Source organism: Podarcis cretensis (assembly GCF_951804945.1).
Source record: "Podarcis cretensis genome assembly, chromosome: 5".
NCBI classification, from domain to species: domain Eukaryota; kingdom Metazoa; phylum Chordata; class Lepidosauria; order Squamata; family Lacertidae; genus Podarcis; species Podarcis cretensis.
Window position 1 is genome coordinate 57189425 of NC_137174.1, and position 19463 is coordinate 57208887.

Genomic DNA, 19463 nt, shown 5'->3' on the forward strand with positions numbered 1-19463 from the left:
GACACTGTGCCTTACCCACCAATTTTGTGAATAAACCTGAATACGATCTATGCTTGGATCATGCAAGAGTACCAAATGCGTTTGTTTTTTTTAAACCATTGTTAGTTGCCCAGGCTACCTGCAGCTCTCCACCAATGCCTTTGCTGAATCCAGTTCATGTTCCGACACCAGCAGCGTCCTTGGGTCCGTGATGTTGAAAAAGTGCTTCACACGCCCCATAAAAGTGTTCTGGTCCCAGCGAGGGATGTCAATGTTAAATGTGGTGACACTGGCTGCCATTTTACTGCAGAGTAGAAAAGGAATCCGCAGGTCAGTGCATGAGCTCCATGGTTTACCCAAATAAAACCAAGGATTATGGTTGGCACGTGTGTTCATCTGGAGATGGCGAATGCCCTTTTAAAAGCTACAAAGTTTTGAGAAAGGATGCATCTGTGTTAACTCTTGCCCTGATGGTTTAGCTGTCCTGCCCATTCTCCTATGTGAAATAAGAGGAAGCCCCGCCACCACTGCAAGACACTGGTAGGAAATGCAACTGCTGCACACTTTCTTTTTAAATAAACAGGTGCTATTGCCATAGGAAGGGCAATAATGCATTCCATCAGCACAACCATATCCACTTGCACTAAAGAACTCTCCTGTGAACTCCTCAAATCTGCTCTGGGGGCTGAGGGAACCGCTAGAAGAGATTGAGGGGGCACAGTGCTTAAATGGTGCATGTCAGGCAACCAGAGTTTATCCAGCTATCGCTATTTTGCCACAAACACACAGAGGTCCAGGAAGGATAAAGATGTGCGGAATGAGTGGCGCATGCCTGGCACATAAGTGACGGCCATGATGTCAAAGTGGAATTGTGATGACTGATACCAGTTTTTGGTGTAAAACTTGGGGGTCTCCACAAGTTTTACAAATTAGAAACCTATAAATTGGTGATATATACGTGTGTGTGTGTGTTATACAGAGTCTCAAGGTATGCCTGAAAAATGAAACTATTAGATTCAAAGGAATGTAACTAAGAAAAGAGGCTGGGAAATTCTGTGAAAATCCCACTCTCCAAAGAACAAGTTATTTATTTGTTCATGCCATGAACTTTGGCATGAACTGGATCACACTGTGACTTTTCAGCCACAGAAATACACAGAGGGGGAGGGAGGACTTTATTACCTTGTTGTTCACATATCGTACACTCAGCATGTATGGAATCTACAGCATAATCTTTGCTAAGGTAATTGCTATACATTCCAAAGAAATTCTATGCATGCTCTGTTAAAATATTAAACAGCAGCCCTCCTTAGTACCACTGAAAGGTTAGAACTAACCATAACCAAGAGAAATTTCTTATGCAAACAGCCCCTGGCCAGTGTCTTTATGAAGTATAAGGCATTACCAACTACAGTGGTACCTTGGGTTACAGACACTTCAGGTTACATACCCTTCAGGTTACAGACTCCGCTAACCCAGAAATAGTACCTTGGGTTAAGAACTTGGCTTCAGGATGAGAACAGAAATTGTTCTCCGGCGGCGCGGCGGCAGCGGGATGCCCCATTAGCTAAAGTGGTGCTTCAGGTTAAGAACAGTTTCAGGTTAAGAACTAGCCTCCATAACGAATTAAGTACTTAACCCAAGGTACCACTGTATCTGGAAGTCTTGGGAGCAACTACAGTTACCATTTCAAATACAGTGGTACCTCGGGTTAAGAACTTAATTCATTCTGGAGGTCCGTTCTTAACCTGAAACTGTTCTTAACCTGAAGCACCACTTTAGCTAATGGGGCCTCCTGCTGCCGCTGGAGCACGATTTCTGTTCTCATCCTGAAGCAAAGTTCTTAACCCGAGGTACTATTTCTGGGTTAGCGAAGTCTGTAACCTGAAGCGTATGTAACCTGAAGCATATGTAACCCGAGGTACCACTGTATATCCTCTGAATTCTTTTGGAAAGTTTTTGACTCTGGTTAAGGAATTCAGCAAAATCTGCATATATAATATCAAAATCAAAATGGATGGGATTTTAACATAGGGAAAGGTATGAAGAAATGTAATTAATACTAAACAACATTTAATTTCTTGGAGAATTCCCCAATTTAATTATTTAGGGATCAGAGTCACAATACAGTGGTACCTCGGGTTACATACGCTTCAGGTTACATATGCTTCAGGTTACAGACTCCGCTAACCCAGAAATATTATCTCAGGTTAAGAACTTTGCTTCAGGATGAGAACAGAAATCGTGCAGCGGCGGCACAGCAGCAGAGGGAGGCCCCATTAGCTAAAGTGGTGCTTCAGGTTAAGCACAGTTTCAGGTTAAGAACAGACCTCCAGAACGAATTAAGTTCTTAACCCAAGGTACCACTGTATATGTATTGAAAAATTAAATGAACATAGTAAAAAAGAATTACTGCAAGAAATGAATGGAGATTTAACAAGACAGGCAAGATTTAAAATATCTTGTACAGGAAAAATACCAACCTCTCTGAGAGGTCACATCTGACAACAGGGTGATAGGTAGTGTGGAGAAGAATAAAAGATAGCCAAGATTTATAAAATTTCATTAACAGTCAAGATGTGTAGAATATTTTACTGGCAGTTTAAGTCAAGATACCATGCTCAGCAAGAGCATAGCTTACCCTTGTGGCTACAGAATAATTAGATCTCCAAAGGCATGACTAAGACAAAACAGAATTAAGTGTGTATAGGCACAAACTGCCCTTGACCTCTGGATAAATATTCAACTCTTTCTGTTAATGGGCAGCAGTTTCTGTCAAGTAGAGAATTGTCATCTAACTGGTGGCTGGAATAAACAGGAGGATATCGGTATAGTTAAATGGATTTATGCTGGGACTGAAGTGGGAGAGCTGGGGGGAAATGAGGCTAGACATCAAAAGGAAAAACACACAAGTGCTGATTATCTTTTAGTTACCAGAAATTGAAAGAGACACACTATTAAGGGAGATAAGCCCTAGAAAAGGTAGAGAAGGCCTTCTACTGCAGGCAAAACTCTGGTTGTTTCAGATTCTGAACCCTTATTTTGTCTAAAGGAGAGGATTAGAAAATGGTGATCCTGGATCACCAACTCCAGTATTTATCTGTGAGTACTACCTCAGCAAACTATAGTTTTCTCCAGGTGTCAGCTTCTCCCCACTTATAAGAAGACAACTGCACACACCAGTCACATGCTAGATAGTCTCACACTTTACAGAGAAATTATCAGTCTGGTTTTCCTCACTGGAAGGTTTTGCATCACCAACCTTTTAGAATTCTTTGAGGTAGTCAATGAAGATGTAAGCAAGGCTGAAATGGTAGACAGTATGTTCTTAGGCTGGACTTCTAGGAATACTCGACAATCATGGGCAATCGTTTATAGAGCAGTAACTGGATTAAAACACACACAAAGAGATAATAATAAAGAGTTTTCACAGCTGAAGCAAATAAACCCTACTTTTCACTTAGCTCATATTTCTCTCAACTTCATGTCTCCAACATGTCTCCTCAGATTCCTGCTTTTCAGACACTGCTTACCGTACTTTGTCCCTCTTCCTTGAACCTCCTTAGTAGGTCCCTCTCCTTCCCTTTGTAGCATATAGTCCCTGCCCAAATCTTAAGTCACGTTCAGAATAACCCCCCGGTTAAGCCCTTTCCAGTTCTGCCATTCCCCTCGCCACATCATTTTCAGGTCCCTCTCCCCAAGTGTACTTTATAGGTAGGGCAGAGCTTTCCAAAGTTTTCATGTTGGTTTCACACTTTTTAGACATACATCATTTTGCAACACAGTAATTCAGTTTTGCTAGCAAACTGAGGGTTAAACTAACCCCTTTCCAGCCCTGGAAGCAGCATGGGGAGCATTCGCACGACATACCTACTCACTGTAGCCAACACATTAACATGTAGCAACACACAGTTTGGAAAGCTCTGGGGTAGGGGGTTGTTTCCCTACATCACAGACATCTTGCCATTCTTTAGCCATCCCCTGTGTGGCATGGAAACCCAGTCAAAATGATAGCCTTCTGTTCCTTCATAGAAGTTGGACTGCAAACCATTTAGTTTCCTGAGCAGTTGAACACTGTTAATTGCCATTTGAATGAAGACAAAGTGAGAGATTGGGTTGAGTCCTGTAATTGGGGTACCACCACTGAGAAGGTCCTGTTTGTACAGCAATTTCCTGGACAATACTCATCAAGGGTACCATAAGCAGGGTCTCCCCTGCAGATCTCAAAACTCAGTTTGGCTAATACTATGGAAAGTGTTAATTCAAATACTTGGGTTCTAAACCATTCAGGGCTTTATAGATGAGTACCAGCACTCACCAGTAACTCACTGACAGCCAGTCCACTGTTTTCAGGATTGGTACAATAGGACCCCAACTTGCTTCTCTAGATAGCAAATGGCAGCCACATTCTGCACTAGCTGCAGGCTCTGGACTCTGCTGAAGGGCAACCCCTTGTAATGTACAGTCCAATTAGGAGGTTAACAGAGCGTGGATTACTGTAGCAAGGTTAGCCTAGTCCAAGAATGGCTGTAGCCAATGAACCAATCATAACTGAGTATACATACTCATTACTTCAGGTGCCATGTGAGCCTTGCTTAACATTCACAAATACCAGCAGTTGGAAGGGTCAGCTATCAATACTGAAAGACTGGGAGGCGGGGGGCCTGAAGAACTGTACTGATAGTAAATATTTTGTGTCTCCTACTCCTCTGATAATCTCCACCTCCACCTCCACCACAAACCCACAAACAGTGGCACTCTTAACTCCTCCTTATGCACGCTACCCAGGCAATATCCCTCCAATCAACCAATCATCGCTCAACTACCACACACACAATCCTTTTGATATCAACTACCCTGACGATTGGGACGCAGGTGGCGCTGTGGGTTAAAGCCTCAGCGCCTAGGACTTGCCGATCGAAAGGTCGGCGGTTCGAATCCCTGCGGCGGGGTGCGCTCCCGCTGCTCGGTCCCAGCGCCTGCCAACCTAGCAGTTCGAAAGCACCTCCGGGTGCAAGTAGATAAATAGGGACCGCTTACCAGCGGGAAGGTAAACGGCGTTTCCGTGTGCGGCTCTGGCTCGCCAGAGCAGCGATGTCACGCTGGCCACGTGACCCGGAAGTGTCTCCGGACAGCGCTGGCCCCTGGCCTCTTAAGTGAGATGGGCGCACAACCCCAGAGTCTGTCAAGACTGGCCCGTACGGGCAGGGGTACCTTTACCTTTACCTTACCCTGACGATTGAAAGTGTGACAGGTAAAGGGCAGAGAAACTGACAAAGTACTGTACAAAAAGTTACTGTAAATACATAAGGTGCATGAAGAGGCAACCCAGTTGATACATGATGCAGAACTGCTAAATTTCTACATAATCAACAGGGCCACAGATAGTTAAAAAAACAATTACAACAATCTCATCAGGAGCAGCCAGCTGTTATTCACCACTTTAAAACATAACTTGGTAGTGATTTCTCACTCTACTACCCCTGCTCTGTGGAAATACTGTGTATCAAGTGTAGAACAAGCCTATTAACTACAACTCTGTTTATCTCTAATTACCAGATGAGAGCACAAACAACAGGGGATACCTATTCCCATTATGCACCACTTGTGGATCACTGTTTGTCCACACACCGTACACTTAAAGCACACACGTCTTCTGGGAGCTGCAGTTTGTGAAGGCTGCTGGGAACTGTAGTTCAGCGAAGGTGTGTGAGTCTGCTTTAACTATACGGTGAGTACGCAGCCCCAAACATCTCCATCCTCTGTCGAATCCGCTCTTCTCTCATGCCACTGAAGTTGGCACGCCAATGCCTACCTTCACTACTGAACTCTTCCACTTCACACCCCGCAAAAATGAGCGACATTCTCACAGCTGCATATATATGCATATGCATGCACACACAAACACGTATATATATAACAACAGGTTTTCCTTCTAACAATGCAAAAACAGTGTCGCTAATACCCTAAGAGCGCAGCACCACACATACCTCGCGTCTTGCCAAACTTCTCCCCTTCTGCTACATTATTTATTATTATTATTATTATTACATGTTGTTCTTCCCTCCCCGGCGTGTCCTGCATTCCGCGGGAAAGCAAGCCAGGCCGCCTCTATGGTTTTCTCTTACTCCTAACTCCTAACTCCTCGTGGCGCTTCCCGACTACCACTCACTCCTACCTGCAGCTCGCCAAGCACCAATCAGCAATGCCGCCGCCTTCCTTTCTCGTGCACATGGGCACCGCTTCTAACCCCGCCCCGCCGAGGACGCGTGGCTCTCCTCAGCCAATGAAAGGCTGGCTTAGTCGCGTCGGTGCCTGCGTCGACGCGGGCCGCATGTATCTGACGAAGGAGGAGGCTGGGTTCTTTGGAGGGAGGGAGGGGAGAGAATAGGGTAGTGGGCGGAGCTTGTGCGTCGAACTCGGGACGGACGTTCTACGTGGGAGGAATGCAGTGCGCGCGCATGACGCAGTTGCCCATGGTAACCGGGAGCCGCGTAGAGGATGGTGAGTGAGAGATTAGGAGAGGGAGAAGGCCGAGGGGGGCCCGGGAGGGCGTTGTGGGAAGCGGGAGCGCAGAACCGGCCCTCCGCCCTGTGGTGGGTGCGGGGCAGGATCCGTCCTGTGGCGGCGGAGCGCTCCGTCTTGAGGGAGGGGGATGCTGCCCTAAAGGGATGGATGAGGAGACTATGAATGGGCCTGGCTGAAGGGATGGGCGGGAGTCGTGTACCTGGAGCTGAAGGAACCGCTCAGGTGACGAGGGGGACGGAGAGCCTGAGATCGCCAGATTTCTATTTTTTATTTGTTTTTTATTTGTTTATTTAAAATCAGAAATAAGGACCCCTTCATCTGTTTTATTATTTCAAAACTGCGAGTTATTGGATGTGCTCTGGGAAGCTGGGAGAATAGCATGTACAGAATTGCAACACGGTTACCCACCCCCACCCCCTATGCCATGAGATACAGTACAATCTTCTGCGAGACTGAAAGGTTGCTGTTCAAGGGGCGATATCTTCGTTGTTGTTTTATAATGACACGTGGCAGCTGTAAGCAGGACAGGTTGAGATGCGACTTGCGGGATTCTCAGTGGGGGACCTTAGGGGGAGAAGAGAGTTGGTTGGGTTGTTGAAATAACTCATTTTCGAAGTGGAATTGGGTCATGAGGAATCCCGGGGTTTTCCCCACAGATGGTCAAAGAAAGATGTGAAATAGAAGTCAAATGCACCTTGTTACAGGGCTTTAAATATACGCAAGAACACATTGCAGTTTGTTTGTTTTTTAATTCTGGTGTTACAGATCTTCTATGTGTTCATCTCCTTACTAGCTTACTTGATCTGCAGCAAGCATTATCTGATAAGATAAGAAGAGTCAAACTGGATCAGAGCAAAAACTCTTCTAGTTCAGCATTCTGTTCCCACAATGGCCAACCAAATGCCCATGGGGAACCTACAAGTGGAACATGAATGATATAGCACTTTCCTATTATCTTTCCCCTACAGCTAGTATTTAGAAGCACCTTGCCTCTGATTTTTCAGATTGTAAATTGCCATTGTGAATAACAAGCAATGATAACTTTACTCGCCATGAATTTATATTCATTCATTTTTTAAAGCCAACCAGCTTGGCAGCAAATTCCAAAGTTTTAACTAGGGAGTGAAGAAGTACTTCCATTTGTCTTTTCTTAGTTTCCTACCACACATCTTCACTTGATGACCTTTGATTCTAGAATTATGAGGGAGTTCAGGAACCACTGCTTACCAGCTTTTGCACAATCTTATAAACCTGTATCATATCCCCCTTACTCCCCCTTTTTTTTGTAAATGAAAAAAGTCCAAAACATTGTAAGATGAAAGGGGTTTTGCTCCAGCCCCTTGATTTTTGTTGTTGTCTTTTTCTGAACCTTTTCCAGCGTTACAATATTCTTTTTGAAGTGATTTAGAGGTGTACAAAGTATTCCAACACTGCCTCCTTCCCTATAAAGTGTGGAAATATAGCCTGTTAGACCTTTAATATAGCCCCTTCTAAGTGAGTTACAAAGTTTCCCACTTCCCCCAGCAAAGAAGAATACCACACACTTGGAAAATTAAAAATGGTTTATCTACAAACTCTCCAAAGGTCAGATTCATGTGCATTCAGAAAAAGTTGCACAGGCAGTAAAACATAGCTTAGTTACAAAGTAATAAAAGTGCCTAGAGATTACAGTGGTACCTTGGGTTACAGACGCTTCAGGTTACAGACTCCGCTAACCCAGAAATAGTACCTCGGGTTAAGAACTTTGCTTCAGGATGAGAACAGAAATCGCGTGGCGGCAGCAGCGGGAGGCCCCATTAGCTAAAGTGGTACCTCAGGTTAAGAACAGTTTCAGGTTAAGAATGGACCTCTGGAGCAAATTAAGTTCTTAACCGGAGGTACCACTGTATTGGTATAGGAACTGAAGAGTGGCTGGTGAGAGTCATGCAATTTTGCTGGAGCAACCAACTCAAACCTTCACATGCTGAGCTTCTTGGGTACACTAAGTGGGGTGGGTGGGTGTTTGTTTACCTCTTTCCTCCCAAGGTGAAGGGAAAAGACATAGCTAAGCCTGACAGGGTAGCTTACTCTATGGTATCAACCCCTTCATGCATTAATTAGACTTAAGCATGTTGGTTATATGAGACTGATTATCCCACACTCTTGGATTGTATATTTTAATCACTGGTTTTGTGATTAAAAATTTGCTGTTAATAAATACAAACTATTTAAATTGTTGTAGCCTACCCTGGGACCTATGGGTGGAGGGGTGGGTAGTAGTGATTATGATGATACAGTGGTGCCTCGCAAGACGAAAAGAATCCGTTCCGCGATTCTCTTCGTCTAGCGGTTTTTTCGTCTTGCGAAGCAAGCCCATTGACGGATTAGCGGCTTTTAGCGGCTTATCAGCTTATTGGATAAGCGGCTTAGCGGCTTAGAAAAAGGGGTGGGGAGAAAAAAAACCCCGCAGGAACTCGCAAGACATTTTCGTCTTGCGAAGCAAGCCCATAGGAAATTCGTTTTGCGAAGCACCTCCAAAACAGAAAACTCTTTCGTCTAGCGAGTTTTCCGTCTTGCGAGGCATTCGTCTTGCGGGGCACCACTGTAATTTGAAGTTGTACCATAGATTTGTCTGAGGATGAATATTCAAAATCATTATTCATAATTTCTGTAGTATTTTTCAGAAATATGGGGAAGCTTCTGCACTTCATCAGTATTTTGAAAAATACTGTAACTGTGTGATAATTGTTAGCCCTCACAGCTTTTTCACATAAAGTTATGCTACTAATGCAGCTAGTACTAATACTGTATGCAGCTCAGCCCTGAGATGCAGGAGTAAGACAATCAAATACATTTCATGGCATCAGCTAGTTTATTAAGGCCATGACAAATTCACTCCACACACTCTTCCACCCAGAACTTTGTAACCTAATTACACAATGGACCATTAAGTATTAATGATTATAGACCTATCTTCCATAAATTTGTCTAATCTTTTAAAGTCATCGAAGGATATAGTTCTATGGTTTCCAGGAGGACATACCAGGGAGCATAGGATTTTGAGGATCTCCTCTGCTGGCAGGAAGGGGTATTTCCCCCAAGAAGTCCCCTGCCAGCTGCCTTTTAAAAGGCCACACTATTGCCCCTCTGCTGTTGGTGCAAAGACAAATAGCATTTTAGGGTGGGGCAGACTGAAAGGCTTGCACACATTACACTTCAGCCTTAGCTGTGTTAGATTGATGTCATGTAGATTTCCTCCCTTCCTAATCCCACATTCCAAGACAGGACTCAGCCATATAGTTACTGTGCCACACACTTCTTCTACCTTGCCTTACCACAATTGCTGCTAAGGCTGATAGTTCTGGGACAAAGAGAAGATAGAATTCAATGAAATCTACTATTGGGGAAGCAACCTTAGTGACTATTTTACAGGACAGCTGTACTTGACTTGATCTTTAGAGAAATACCACATCAACTAAGTAAACATTTGCTGGTTACCAAAGGCAGATTTCTTTGTACTTGCACTCTAAATTCATTATCAAAGCTTTATGGCTAATCCAGATAAACAGCAGGTATTTACTTCTCTCCTCTAATGGGATTCCGCTCTCTGTTCTTTAGTGATTGGCAAGCCTCCCAATAGCATGTGTGGCAATTCTCTCTATGGTATTTCTTATATGGGTCACTTCGGTAGAAAATAACAGGTATTTTTTAAATGTGTATTTTTCCCCATGACGCTTTCCCCTAAGTACATATTTGAAATCTTCTGCATTTGTCCTATAAATACATTATTGATATCAACAGTTATGTTACACTGATTACAACCGGAAAACTGACACAGTGTAGAGCATGGGTCAGTAACCTTTTTCAGCCGTGGGCCAGTCCACCGTCCCTCAGACCATGTGGGGGGCCAGACTATATTTTGGGGAGGGGGGAAATTAATGAATTCCTATGCTCCACAAATAACCCAGAGATGCATTTTAAATAAAAGCACACATTCTATTCATGTAAAGATACGCTGATTCCCAGACTGTCCACAGGCCGGATTGAGAAGGCGATTGGGCCGCATCTGGCCCCCGGGCCTTAGGTTGCCTACCCCTGGTGTAGAGTTAAAAGAATAGCAAGTTTTAAAGAAGGAGAACTATAGCTATTTAATGCTATGCTTTAACATTGTACTAGCACGTGTAACTGTTCAAATAAACCGACAATCTGGTACTCCCTCTGTATACTTTATATTTGGATATGGAGAGTATTTTGTGGAGCTCAAGGGACAGAGTGCTCTAGTAGTGGATAGACATGGCTCATGACATACTTAGATCATGACAACCTGAGTTCAAGGCCTTATTTAACTTGTTTGCTGATCTTGGGCAGCTTAATTGCTCTCTACCCTAGTTTGTGTATTAGTCATAATAGGGTTGTTGCTTTGAAATAAATATTTACTATGAGGTATTTTGCAGCTTTAAAAATGATACAGAAAGGGGACAAAACCCATCCCAAAATAAATATTTTCAAGTAATACTGATTTCAACAGGATAACTAAATGCATGTTTATAAGTGCATGTCTTCAAAGTGTTCTCGTTGTTGTTGTTAATTAGGTTTATAGACTAATTTTCAGGCAATATGCCTACCAGAGTGATTTCCAACGACAATTAAAGCATTATGAACAAATTTAAATCATTCTGCACAGTTAAAATAAAGAGCACCTAGTACAAATAAAAATACAAATGCAGAGGAGGGGGGGGGGGAATCAACCAAAGTCCTGGGCAAAAAAATATGAGTTCTTAACTACTGGTAAAAACTCAATGGTTGCTGCAAATATTATTTGGAGAGGAAGGGAATTCCATGGTTGGATGGCCTGTATAAATGCAACACCTCTGTCGCTGCCAGATCTCAGTGTCTCAATATAAAAAATGTATGGCTGGATCATGTCCAAGATTAATATGTTAGTGGTTCCCTCTATGGCCTTTGTGAAATAACTGTTGCTTATCAAGTGTGTGCTCAGAACAAAATAACTTACACCAGCGGTGTGTTTTCAGCTTAAAAAATTCCTTTTGCTTCAGCATAGTTTTTCCTGACAAAATGCCAGTAAAGATGTTCAGTTATTGTATGTTTGGAATGTAAGATACGTTTGGTTTTTGCCCACACTCAAAATGTTTAATTATTTAAAATTAAAACCAACAATGACCCCATGGAACTTATTATTAATATATGCATCCTTGATAGAAAAGAACATCTTTCCACAACTGATAAAATAATTGAGTTGTTATTGTGTACCCTCGCTTACACGTGTATACTGCTCTCCACCTAGACTGAAGGAACATATGCTAGGGTTTTTAAATAAGTCATGGTGAGCCACAGAATAACTTTTTCTAAATGCTATGGAGGGGATTAGCAATGAGACGAAGCTCAAGTATTATTTATTAGAAAAATGTATTATGTACCTAAAACAAAGAACAAAAACCAGAGTTTAGAGTTGATAGTTGGCTGTGATGTGACCAAGAGCACTTCTTATAATTTACTAAGATATGCTGTTGGCTTTAAGAATGTTGCAGCCAGTCATATGAAACTGGAGGAGAAACCAGCACAGGGAAAATACAAGCAATAACAGCAGATGTCACAGGTGACTTGTGGCAGGTTGCTAGCAAAGCTAGAACTAGAAAGCAGATCTTTTGGCTTTAATAATATTTTTGTCACCCAGTGGCCAATCTGGCTGACCTGCATTTTATATAGATGTAAGAAAGCAGCCCAGATACATTTACATATCAGTGCCCAACATGCCCTTCCAGCTGACACTTCTTTTAAAGTAGTACAGGTGTTTGAGTGCTGGCACCACCAATGCGCACAATTATTTCTAGCATTTTTGCAATGCAAATGAACTCACAGGGATCTTCTGTTCCCAAACCCTGAAAGCTACTCTCAGCTCAAGGATCTATCACTTGAAATTTGCTGAACTTTCTTAGCTACACAATGCAGGCAATTGAGAGGTTTGTAATAGATACATCATGAAAACGCTGACATGTGAATGTATCATTTGCCTAGAATGGTTCAGAGAATAAATACAAGGGGCTGTGGATAATCTGAATCATTAGTAGGTAAGAATTCATGGCATGGCTAGTCGGAATGTAGAGGGAGGATTTGGATTATGGGATTTTGTATAACTGAGGATTGGCTGGTGGCAAAAGTAATAAAACTAATTCAGCAGCTTGACTGAAATTCTTTACTGCCCTAAATCTTGAGACCTAACACCCTGATATGAATGATTTAGTGCTGTGCTTTTTCAGATGTGCTGATACGATCTAATATTAATGGCAGTTCTTAACACTAGTGGGAGCTGCATGAGGGGGGCAAAATGGCCTTCAAATGGGAAGAATGAGAAGGAGGTGATAAATCTTAGGACCCCCCTCTGAGCAGATGCTATCATTTGTTGCTATAGGTTCATGGACACACCAAAATAAGGGTTAGGTCCATGCATGGAAAATGAAGTTAAGAGCTTGGGCATTCTTCTTTCTCAACTTGTATTACTGTTCTAGTTAAGATTTCTTTCTGTGTAATATATCTCTTAAAATCCACCCTGATTCTAGTAAAATCCTCATTTCAGACACTCATTCTATTCTGCATGGGTTGTTGTCATGTTTTGCTTGACAATCTCTTGTCTCTCAGCTTAAGCCTATTTTCTCTGTTCTCTTAATTTTTCTTCAATTGTGCTTTATTCATGTTACAGACATATATATTTCTATTTCCATTGTCTGTTGTCCCATGCAACATGGTTTTAGGACTTGTTACTTTTTTCCTTGTACAGCCTCCTACTTGGACATTTAATTCATTTATTTGGTTTGAATTGCCCTATTTATGCTCATAGCATTCACATTTATTTTTCTGCCTCAGTGCTATCTTTCGTTCTTAGGTATCTGATGAGATGAACTCTAGTCTATGAGAGTTTATGCCATCACAAATTTGTTAGTCTTTAAGGTGTGCCACAGGATAGTTGTTGCAACAAACTAACACTGATACCCTTCTGGAAATATTTTCTACTTCTTACTTGTTATGTACTATCTAGCTGCAATCTCATTCGGGATTCTACAACATAATTTTATTGTGGTTTACAGTGGTGCCCCGCAAGACGAACGCCTCGCAAGACGGAAAACCCGCTAGACGAAAGGGTTTTCCGTTTTGGAGGCGCTTCGCTAAACGAATTTCTCTTTTTTTTTTTTTAATAATTTTTATTGGGTTTTCACATTTTAAACACACACACACACAAAAGAAATCCAAAACAAAACATGTATAATTTCATAACCTTACTTTCTTAACCCCCCTCCCTGACTTCCCCCCACCCCCCCTTCATACATCCCAATTCCAACAATTAGCTCAGCAAATTCTTATCTCTCATCTTTAACCTATTATTGTTATTTTTTTAAAAAAATAATTCTTATTAATTGGCCAAATTTTACTTATCCAATTTTCTTATAAATATTAAATCCTTTTCTAAGGTCGACCCAAATTCCCTTCCACGAATTTCCCCCTTCTTATATTAAATATAGGTCATAATAGCCAAACACAAAAAAAACATAAAAGTTTTGAAGTTCTGTTCTCCCCTCCCTCCCTACCCCGGTTTCTGTCCCTTCCCAACTAAATGTCCACAGAACAGTTCTTAGCCTGGATTCCTCACATCAGAGGCCTTCAGATCTCTGTCAGTCTCTCTCTGCCGGTTTTGTTGGTAGCCCTCTTTGTTGGTCCTCGGGTCTCGAAGGAGCTCTGACACAGTCTCATTAAATTTTCTTCCATCCAAAATACTTGGTAACAACTGCTGCAAAAGGTCTACTAATCTCCCATACTCAAAGAGGAAGCCCCAATCATATTTCTTATTTCTTTTAAGTTCCAGTATTCCAGGTGTTCCAGGGGCTTCCTCTTTCCTCTTTCGCATCTTTCACAGATTGGTAGTCCCAAAATCTTCTTCTTTATGTTCTAACAATGTAAGCTTCAGATTGGTACTCTCCTGTACTTTCTTAGCTCCTTCTTCCCTCTCCTCCAGTTCCAAAAATGCCTCTTCTGGTTCAGCTGCAGATTTTGTTTCAGTCAAATCCTTTATGCATTCGGCAGGGTTGCTTGTTTTGGAGTTCAAGGTTATAAGTTGTTTGTTCATAGCCATACTCTGCTCTTGCAATATTCCCACGAGAAAAAACATTCTTTCTATCTCTGCCTGTAGTTTTCCATCTGTAGCCATTGTAATGTTTCAAAGTTTCCCCTAGGGGGATTCTGGTTACTTAATAATCCTTTCCCAACAAACGAATTTCTCTATGGGGTTGCTTCGCAAGGCGAAAAAATCTTGCGAGTTCCCGCGGGGTTTTTTTTGCTCCCCCCCCTTTCCTAAGCCGCTAAGCCGCTTATCAGCTGTTCCGCTGATAAGCCGCTTAACAGCTGATTGCTAAAAGCCGCTAGACCGCTAATACGCTAAGCTGTCAATGGGCTTGCTTCGAAAGACGAAAAAACCGCTAGACAAAGAGAATCGCGGAACGGATTCTTTTTGTCTTGCGAGGCACCACTGTATTTAAAAAGATATATTTTGCTGCTGCTTCTTTTCATAGTGCTGGTGTGTTATCAGATTCTGACCTATATTTTTATTTATACATTACTTCTGTTGCAAAACAAAATAAAAAAATTCCTTCCAGTAGCACCTTAAAGACCAACTAAGTTAGTTCTTGGTATGAGCTTTCGTGTGCATGCACACTTCTTCAGATACACTGAAACAGAAGTCACCAGACCCTTCTATATAGTGGGTCTGTTGCAAAGTTATTGCATAGATCCACCCACTTTGATTATTTCTCTTTCTTATTTTTCAACATCTTTATCTTATTCTCCCTTCTGCTGCTTGTATTCTTCTTTCATTGTTCTGATCATGCTATCATCTCTTTATTTTCATTTTCATTTTCATTTTCCTCTTTTTTTTGTTTTTTGCTACCTTTCAGTGCTAATAGCCACTTGTGGCCTTGCCACTTGTAATCTGCCTTTCTTGCTTTCTCCCTTTACTCTAGTCTCCTCTGCAGCCCCTTCATTCATCAAAAAAAATATTATTAAACTTCCATCTCCCTGTGCTCTTTCTTATTTTGATGTTTCCATTCTCCCAAATGTAAGGAACTCTTTTCCTTTATCTAGTCACTTGACCCCCTCATTATCCTATTTTAGGAAATTATTAAAACTTCTATATTCTCTTTTGCATTTCTTTCTTGATGTTACTATTTAAAATAATTATTTTAGTGCTTGTTAATTACCAAATAGTTCTGTGTTTACTCTCCTGCTTCCTTTTAATCTCACTCATTAAGTGGAAAATCCCTCTTTCAAATCCCCTTTCTTTTTGTCTCATGTATCACAGATCATCAACCTACAGGCAGCAACTTGTACATTTTGTTCATGTGTTATAAGGCTATTCAGGATCTCCTTTCTTTCTGTTTCTCATTGATTTTTGGCAACGGTGATAAAAATAACATCTAGCAAGTAACATCTCCTGCCCTTTCTCACTAACAGGGTTTGCTGTCAATTCTGCGCAAATTGAAGAGTGCACCAGACCAGGAGGTAAGAATCCTCCTCCTGGGATTGGATAATGCAGGCAAGACCACACTTTTGAAACAACTCGCATCTGAAGACATCACCCACATTACTCCCACACAGGTAAGGAACGAGGCTTTTGGTGCTCTGCTAAATCTTGAAGTTTGGAGGATGGAGAGGGAAGGGTGGCTACAAACAGAATCTATCTTGCAACCAAAAGTAAAATATAATCTTTTTATTAAAAAAAAAAAAAAAAAGCTGCTACAGATGCCACAACCCCTATGTACTTTTTTTCCTTCATTTTCCTTTATTCCAATAGTAGTATACCCACAGTTCTGGGACTCATATAGCTTTTACCTCATGCAGCCACTTCCTAAGTCCGTAGAAAGCTGCGTTGTACTACTACTACTAATAATAATTTATTATTTTTACCCTGCCCATCTGGCTGGGTTTCTCCAGCCACTCTGGGCAGCTCCCAACAGAATATTAATAATAATTTTTTTAAAAGCGATAAAACATCAAACATTAAAAACTTCCCTAAACAGGGCTGCCTTCAGGTGTCTTCTAAAAGTCAAATAGTTGTTTATTTCCTTGACATCTGATGGGAGGGCATTCCACAGGGCGAGTGTCACCACTGAGAAGGCCCTCTGCCTGGTTCTCTGTAACCTCACTTCTCGCAGGGAGGGAACCACCAGAAGGCCCTCGGAGCTGGACATCAGTGTCCGGGCAAAACGATGTGGGTGGAGATGTTCATTCAGGTATACTGGGCCGAGGCTGTTTAGGGCTTTAAAGGTCAGCACCAACACTTTGAATTGTGCTCGGAAACATACTGGGAGCCAATGTAGGTCTTTCAGGACTGGTGTTATATGGTCTTGGTGGCCGCTCCCAGTCACCAGCCTAGCTGCTGGATTCTGGATTAGTTGTAGTTTCCGGGTCACCTTCAAAGGTAGCCCCACGTATACTGAGTTGGACCATTGCTCCATCTCGCACATTGTAGTCCAGACTTACTGGCAGCGGCTCTCTAGGGGTTTCAGACAGGACCCTTTCCCAGCCTTACCTAGAGGTCACAGGGATTCAACCTGGGACCTTTAGCATACAGAGCATGTGCTTTCTAAGTGAGCTATGACTCTTTTCCTCACATGTTAATATAGTGATGTGCAGATTGAAGAGGTGTGCATGTGCCCAATGGAACAGTTGTAGAGTGCATGCATTTCTTGCTTTAAAACTTCTCAGACTATGAACACGCACTAGAGAATCAGAAGATTAAACCAAGCTGCATGTTGTTACGTCCTTCAGTGTTGCAGTTCAGCACATACACGGTGCAGATATTTCACATGTATACTTCAAAACTGCAACACACACAGTGTCCCTCTGTCCTCTCTACATGCACCAACTCTCCAGAGCTTTTTTTAAGGGCTAAAGTATCTTTCATTAGTTGCTCAACTGACACCATCCCAATGTTGGCCAATGGATGGTGCTAGAGATTGTACAAGGTTGGATCTCCTTCCCCCAGTCCTCAAGATGGAGCACATTGCCTATGAGATGCTCCCACGCCTTAGAGAAAAAGCCCACCCTCAGATTCCAAGCTTAAAGCCAATCCCCTGTATTGTGTGGCAGCTCACTGCCAGCCTGCACCACATCCTGTTTTTCCGGTTGCACTCCCCTTTCAGTTAGAGCTTTAATTGATGAAATGGGCCCTTCAAAAGTGCAGCTGTTGCTTCTAGTTTTCTCATATCAACTCACATACAGACTTCTGCTTCTCGTTAGCCTGCACATTGGCCTCAGCTTTCAGTAGCTGAGGCTTACTCCTTGCAAGGCTATGTGATTACTTCTTATCTGCATTGTTCTCTCACCTCCCACTGCACCTTCCTTTCTTGTTATGAGCTGCAACATACATCTTTATAGCTTTGACAGAAACAGACCCTGATCCATGCAAGGCTGCTATAGCCTTCACCTTGCCCACAGCCAATCCATCTGAATAGCAGCACAGGGTTTATTTTGTTAGGGTTTCCAGAGTTGTGATATATAAACTGTGACTGATGTGTGCCTGTGAATCTGAAGCCAAGCATCACGTTAACACCAGTTATACTTTATCTCTGCTTGTCACAGGGTTTTAACATCAAAAGCGTGCAAGCACAAGGTTTCAAGCTGAATGTGTGGGACATTGGTGGACAGAGGAAGATCAGGCCATACTGGAGGAATTATTTTGAGAACACCGATATCCTGGTAAGCATTGGCCACTGCTGAATGCTACATTAAATATCATAGTGACTTTAACAGCTAAGAAATACTGCAATCAAAGTCATTTGTTTTGCAGCAGTCAGCCAGTCTGAACATTCTTGCAGAGCCAGTGTGTGCACGTGAATTATGAAATCTGCAGAAACATTTATTTTTAACTGGTCTCTCAACAGTGTGCTATGTGACAGTTCCATTTGGTTTTGCCTTCCCTTTGAAGTAGCTCTGTGTTCCAGGCTGAAAAATATGAACCAAATTACTAGGTGCAATTCTCAAGTGCTTTTCTTCTTCTTTAATACTCTACAAAACACACAGTAAGGGTGCCACCAAAGTACAACCACATTGCACAATTAAAACAACATTTTATGGAGCTCTTCCTTCCATGACATCTTTTGAAGGACACTTATATGACTCCCAGATGCCTTTTCCTTTTTGAATGTTCAAAAGTCTTCACATTCATTATCTTAGTAATATTTATGACAACAGTCATGTAAGATAAATCAGTATTATCTCCATGTTGCAAGTGGTGAACTGATGCTAAGAGATTACTGCTGCCTAACTGGCCAATCCAACTATCCTGCTATGCCAGATCTGTCACCAATGTGACATAGCTGCAATGCTGCTCTCAGCAGCAGAGGCAATGCTATAACAGTAGGTGGAGAAACAAACAGCAGTACACCAACATGTACAGATAGCCCATAGTATCCCTGGAAATTCATTAATGACCCTCTAATGATAAGGTTCTACAAACAAGCAAATTTTTTCAAGGGCTACACACAGAAAAAGGAGTGTCAGTTATAACATCATGCCAGCTCCATACCTCAGTGGAGAAGAGCCCATGCTCCCTCCATAATAGGTAAAAACTATTATGAGTACAGTGCTTCTGCACAGGAACTCATCAAAACACTCCAGAGAATAAGTCTTACTAGGGCGATTCAGAAAAGGGAGCAGTATAGTTCCCTGTCTAAACAGCCACAGAAGCAGACGAGTGGCATTGTGCTGCCCTGCCCCAGGTTTGTTCCACATAGTAGCAGTGTTCTATCAACATAAAGATTCTACTGGCAGTAATCCTGCTCACATTGGGGCTTATTGCTGGTGTATTTCCCCTGCCCTATTGGAATTTGGGATAGTAGTAATCACAGCCTTTCCATTGGGTGAAATTTGAACTGAGAACACATAGCCTCTTCCCTGAGGTGTTATCCTAT

At 42.2% G+C, this 19463-nt stretch overlaps 2 protein-coding genes across 6 annotated transcripts in view; one reads left to right on the plus strand and one right to left on the minus strand.

The window, feature by feature from the left end:
- Positions 1-6255, minus strand: part of SFXN2 (sideroflexin 2) — a 28289-nt gene extending 22034 nt beyond the window's left edge. Inside the window, exons 1-3 of one of the 4 annotated variants that reach the window (XM_079977493.1) lie at positions 6158-6255; positions 3242-3365; positions 119-283 (exon numbers count right to left, since the gene is read on the minus strand). In XM_079977493.1, coding sequence (XP_079833619.1) covers positions 119-279 — 161 coding nt within the window. In that variant the 5' untranslated portion in view covers positions 280-283; positions 3242-3365; positions 6158-6255. Of the gene's footprint in view, positions 1-118; positions 284-3241; positions 3366-5794; positions 5924-6030 lie in introns of those variants that run through there. The other 3 variants (XM_079977496.1, XM_079977494.1, XM_079977495.1) reach the window with 3 other exon arrangements.
- Positions 6256-6351: 96 nt separating this feature from the next.
- The window catches only part of ARL3 (ARF like GTPase 3), a 33509-nt gene continuing 20397 nt past the window's right edge, over positions 6352-19463 (plus strand). The window contains exons 1-3 of one of the 2 annotated variants that reach the window (XM_079977520.1): positions 6352-6483; positions 16003-16146; positions 18133-18249. In XM_079977520.1, coding sequence (XP_079833646.1) covers positions 6481-6483; positions 16003-16146; positions 18133-18249 — 264 coding nt within the window. In that variant the 5' untranslated portion in view covers positions 6352-6480. Of the gene's footprint in view, positions 6484-6571; positions 6730-16002; positions 16147-18132; positions 18250-19463 lie in introns of those variants that run through there. The other variant, XM_079977519.1, reaches the window with a different exon arrangement.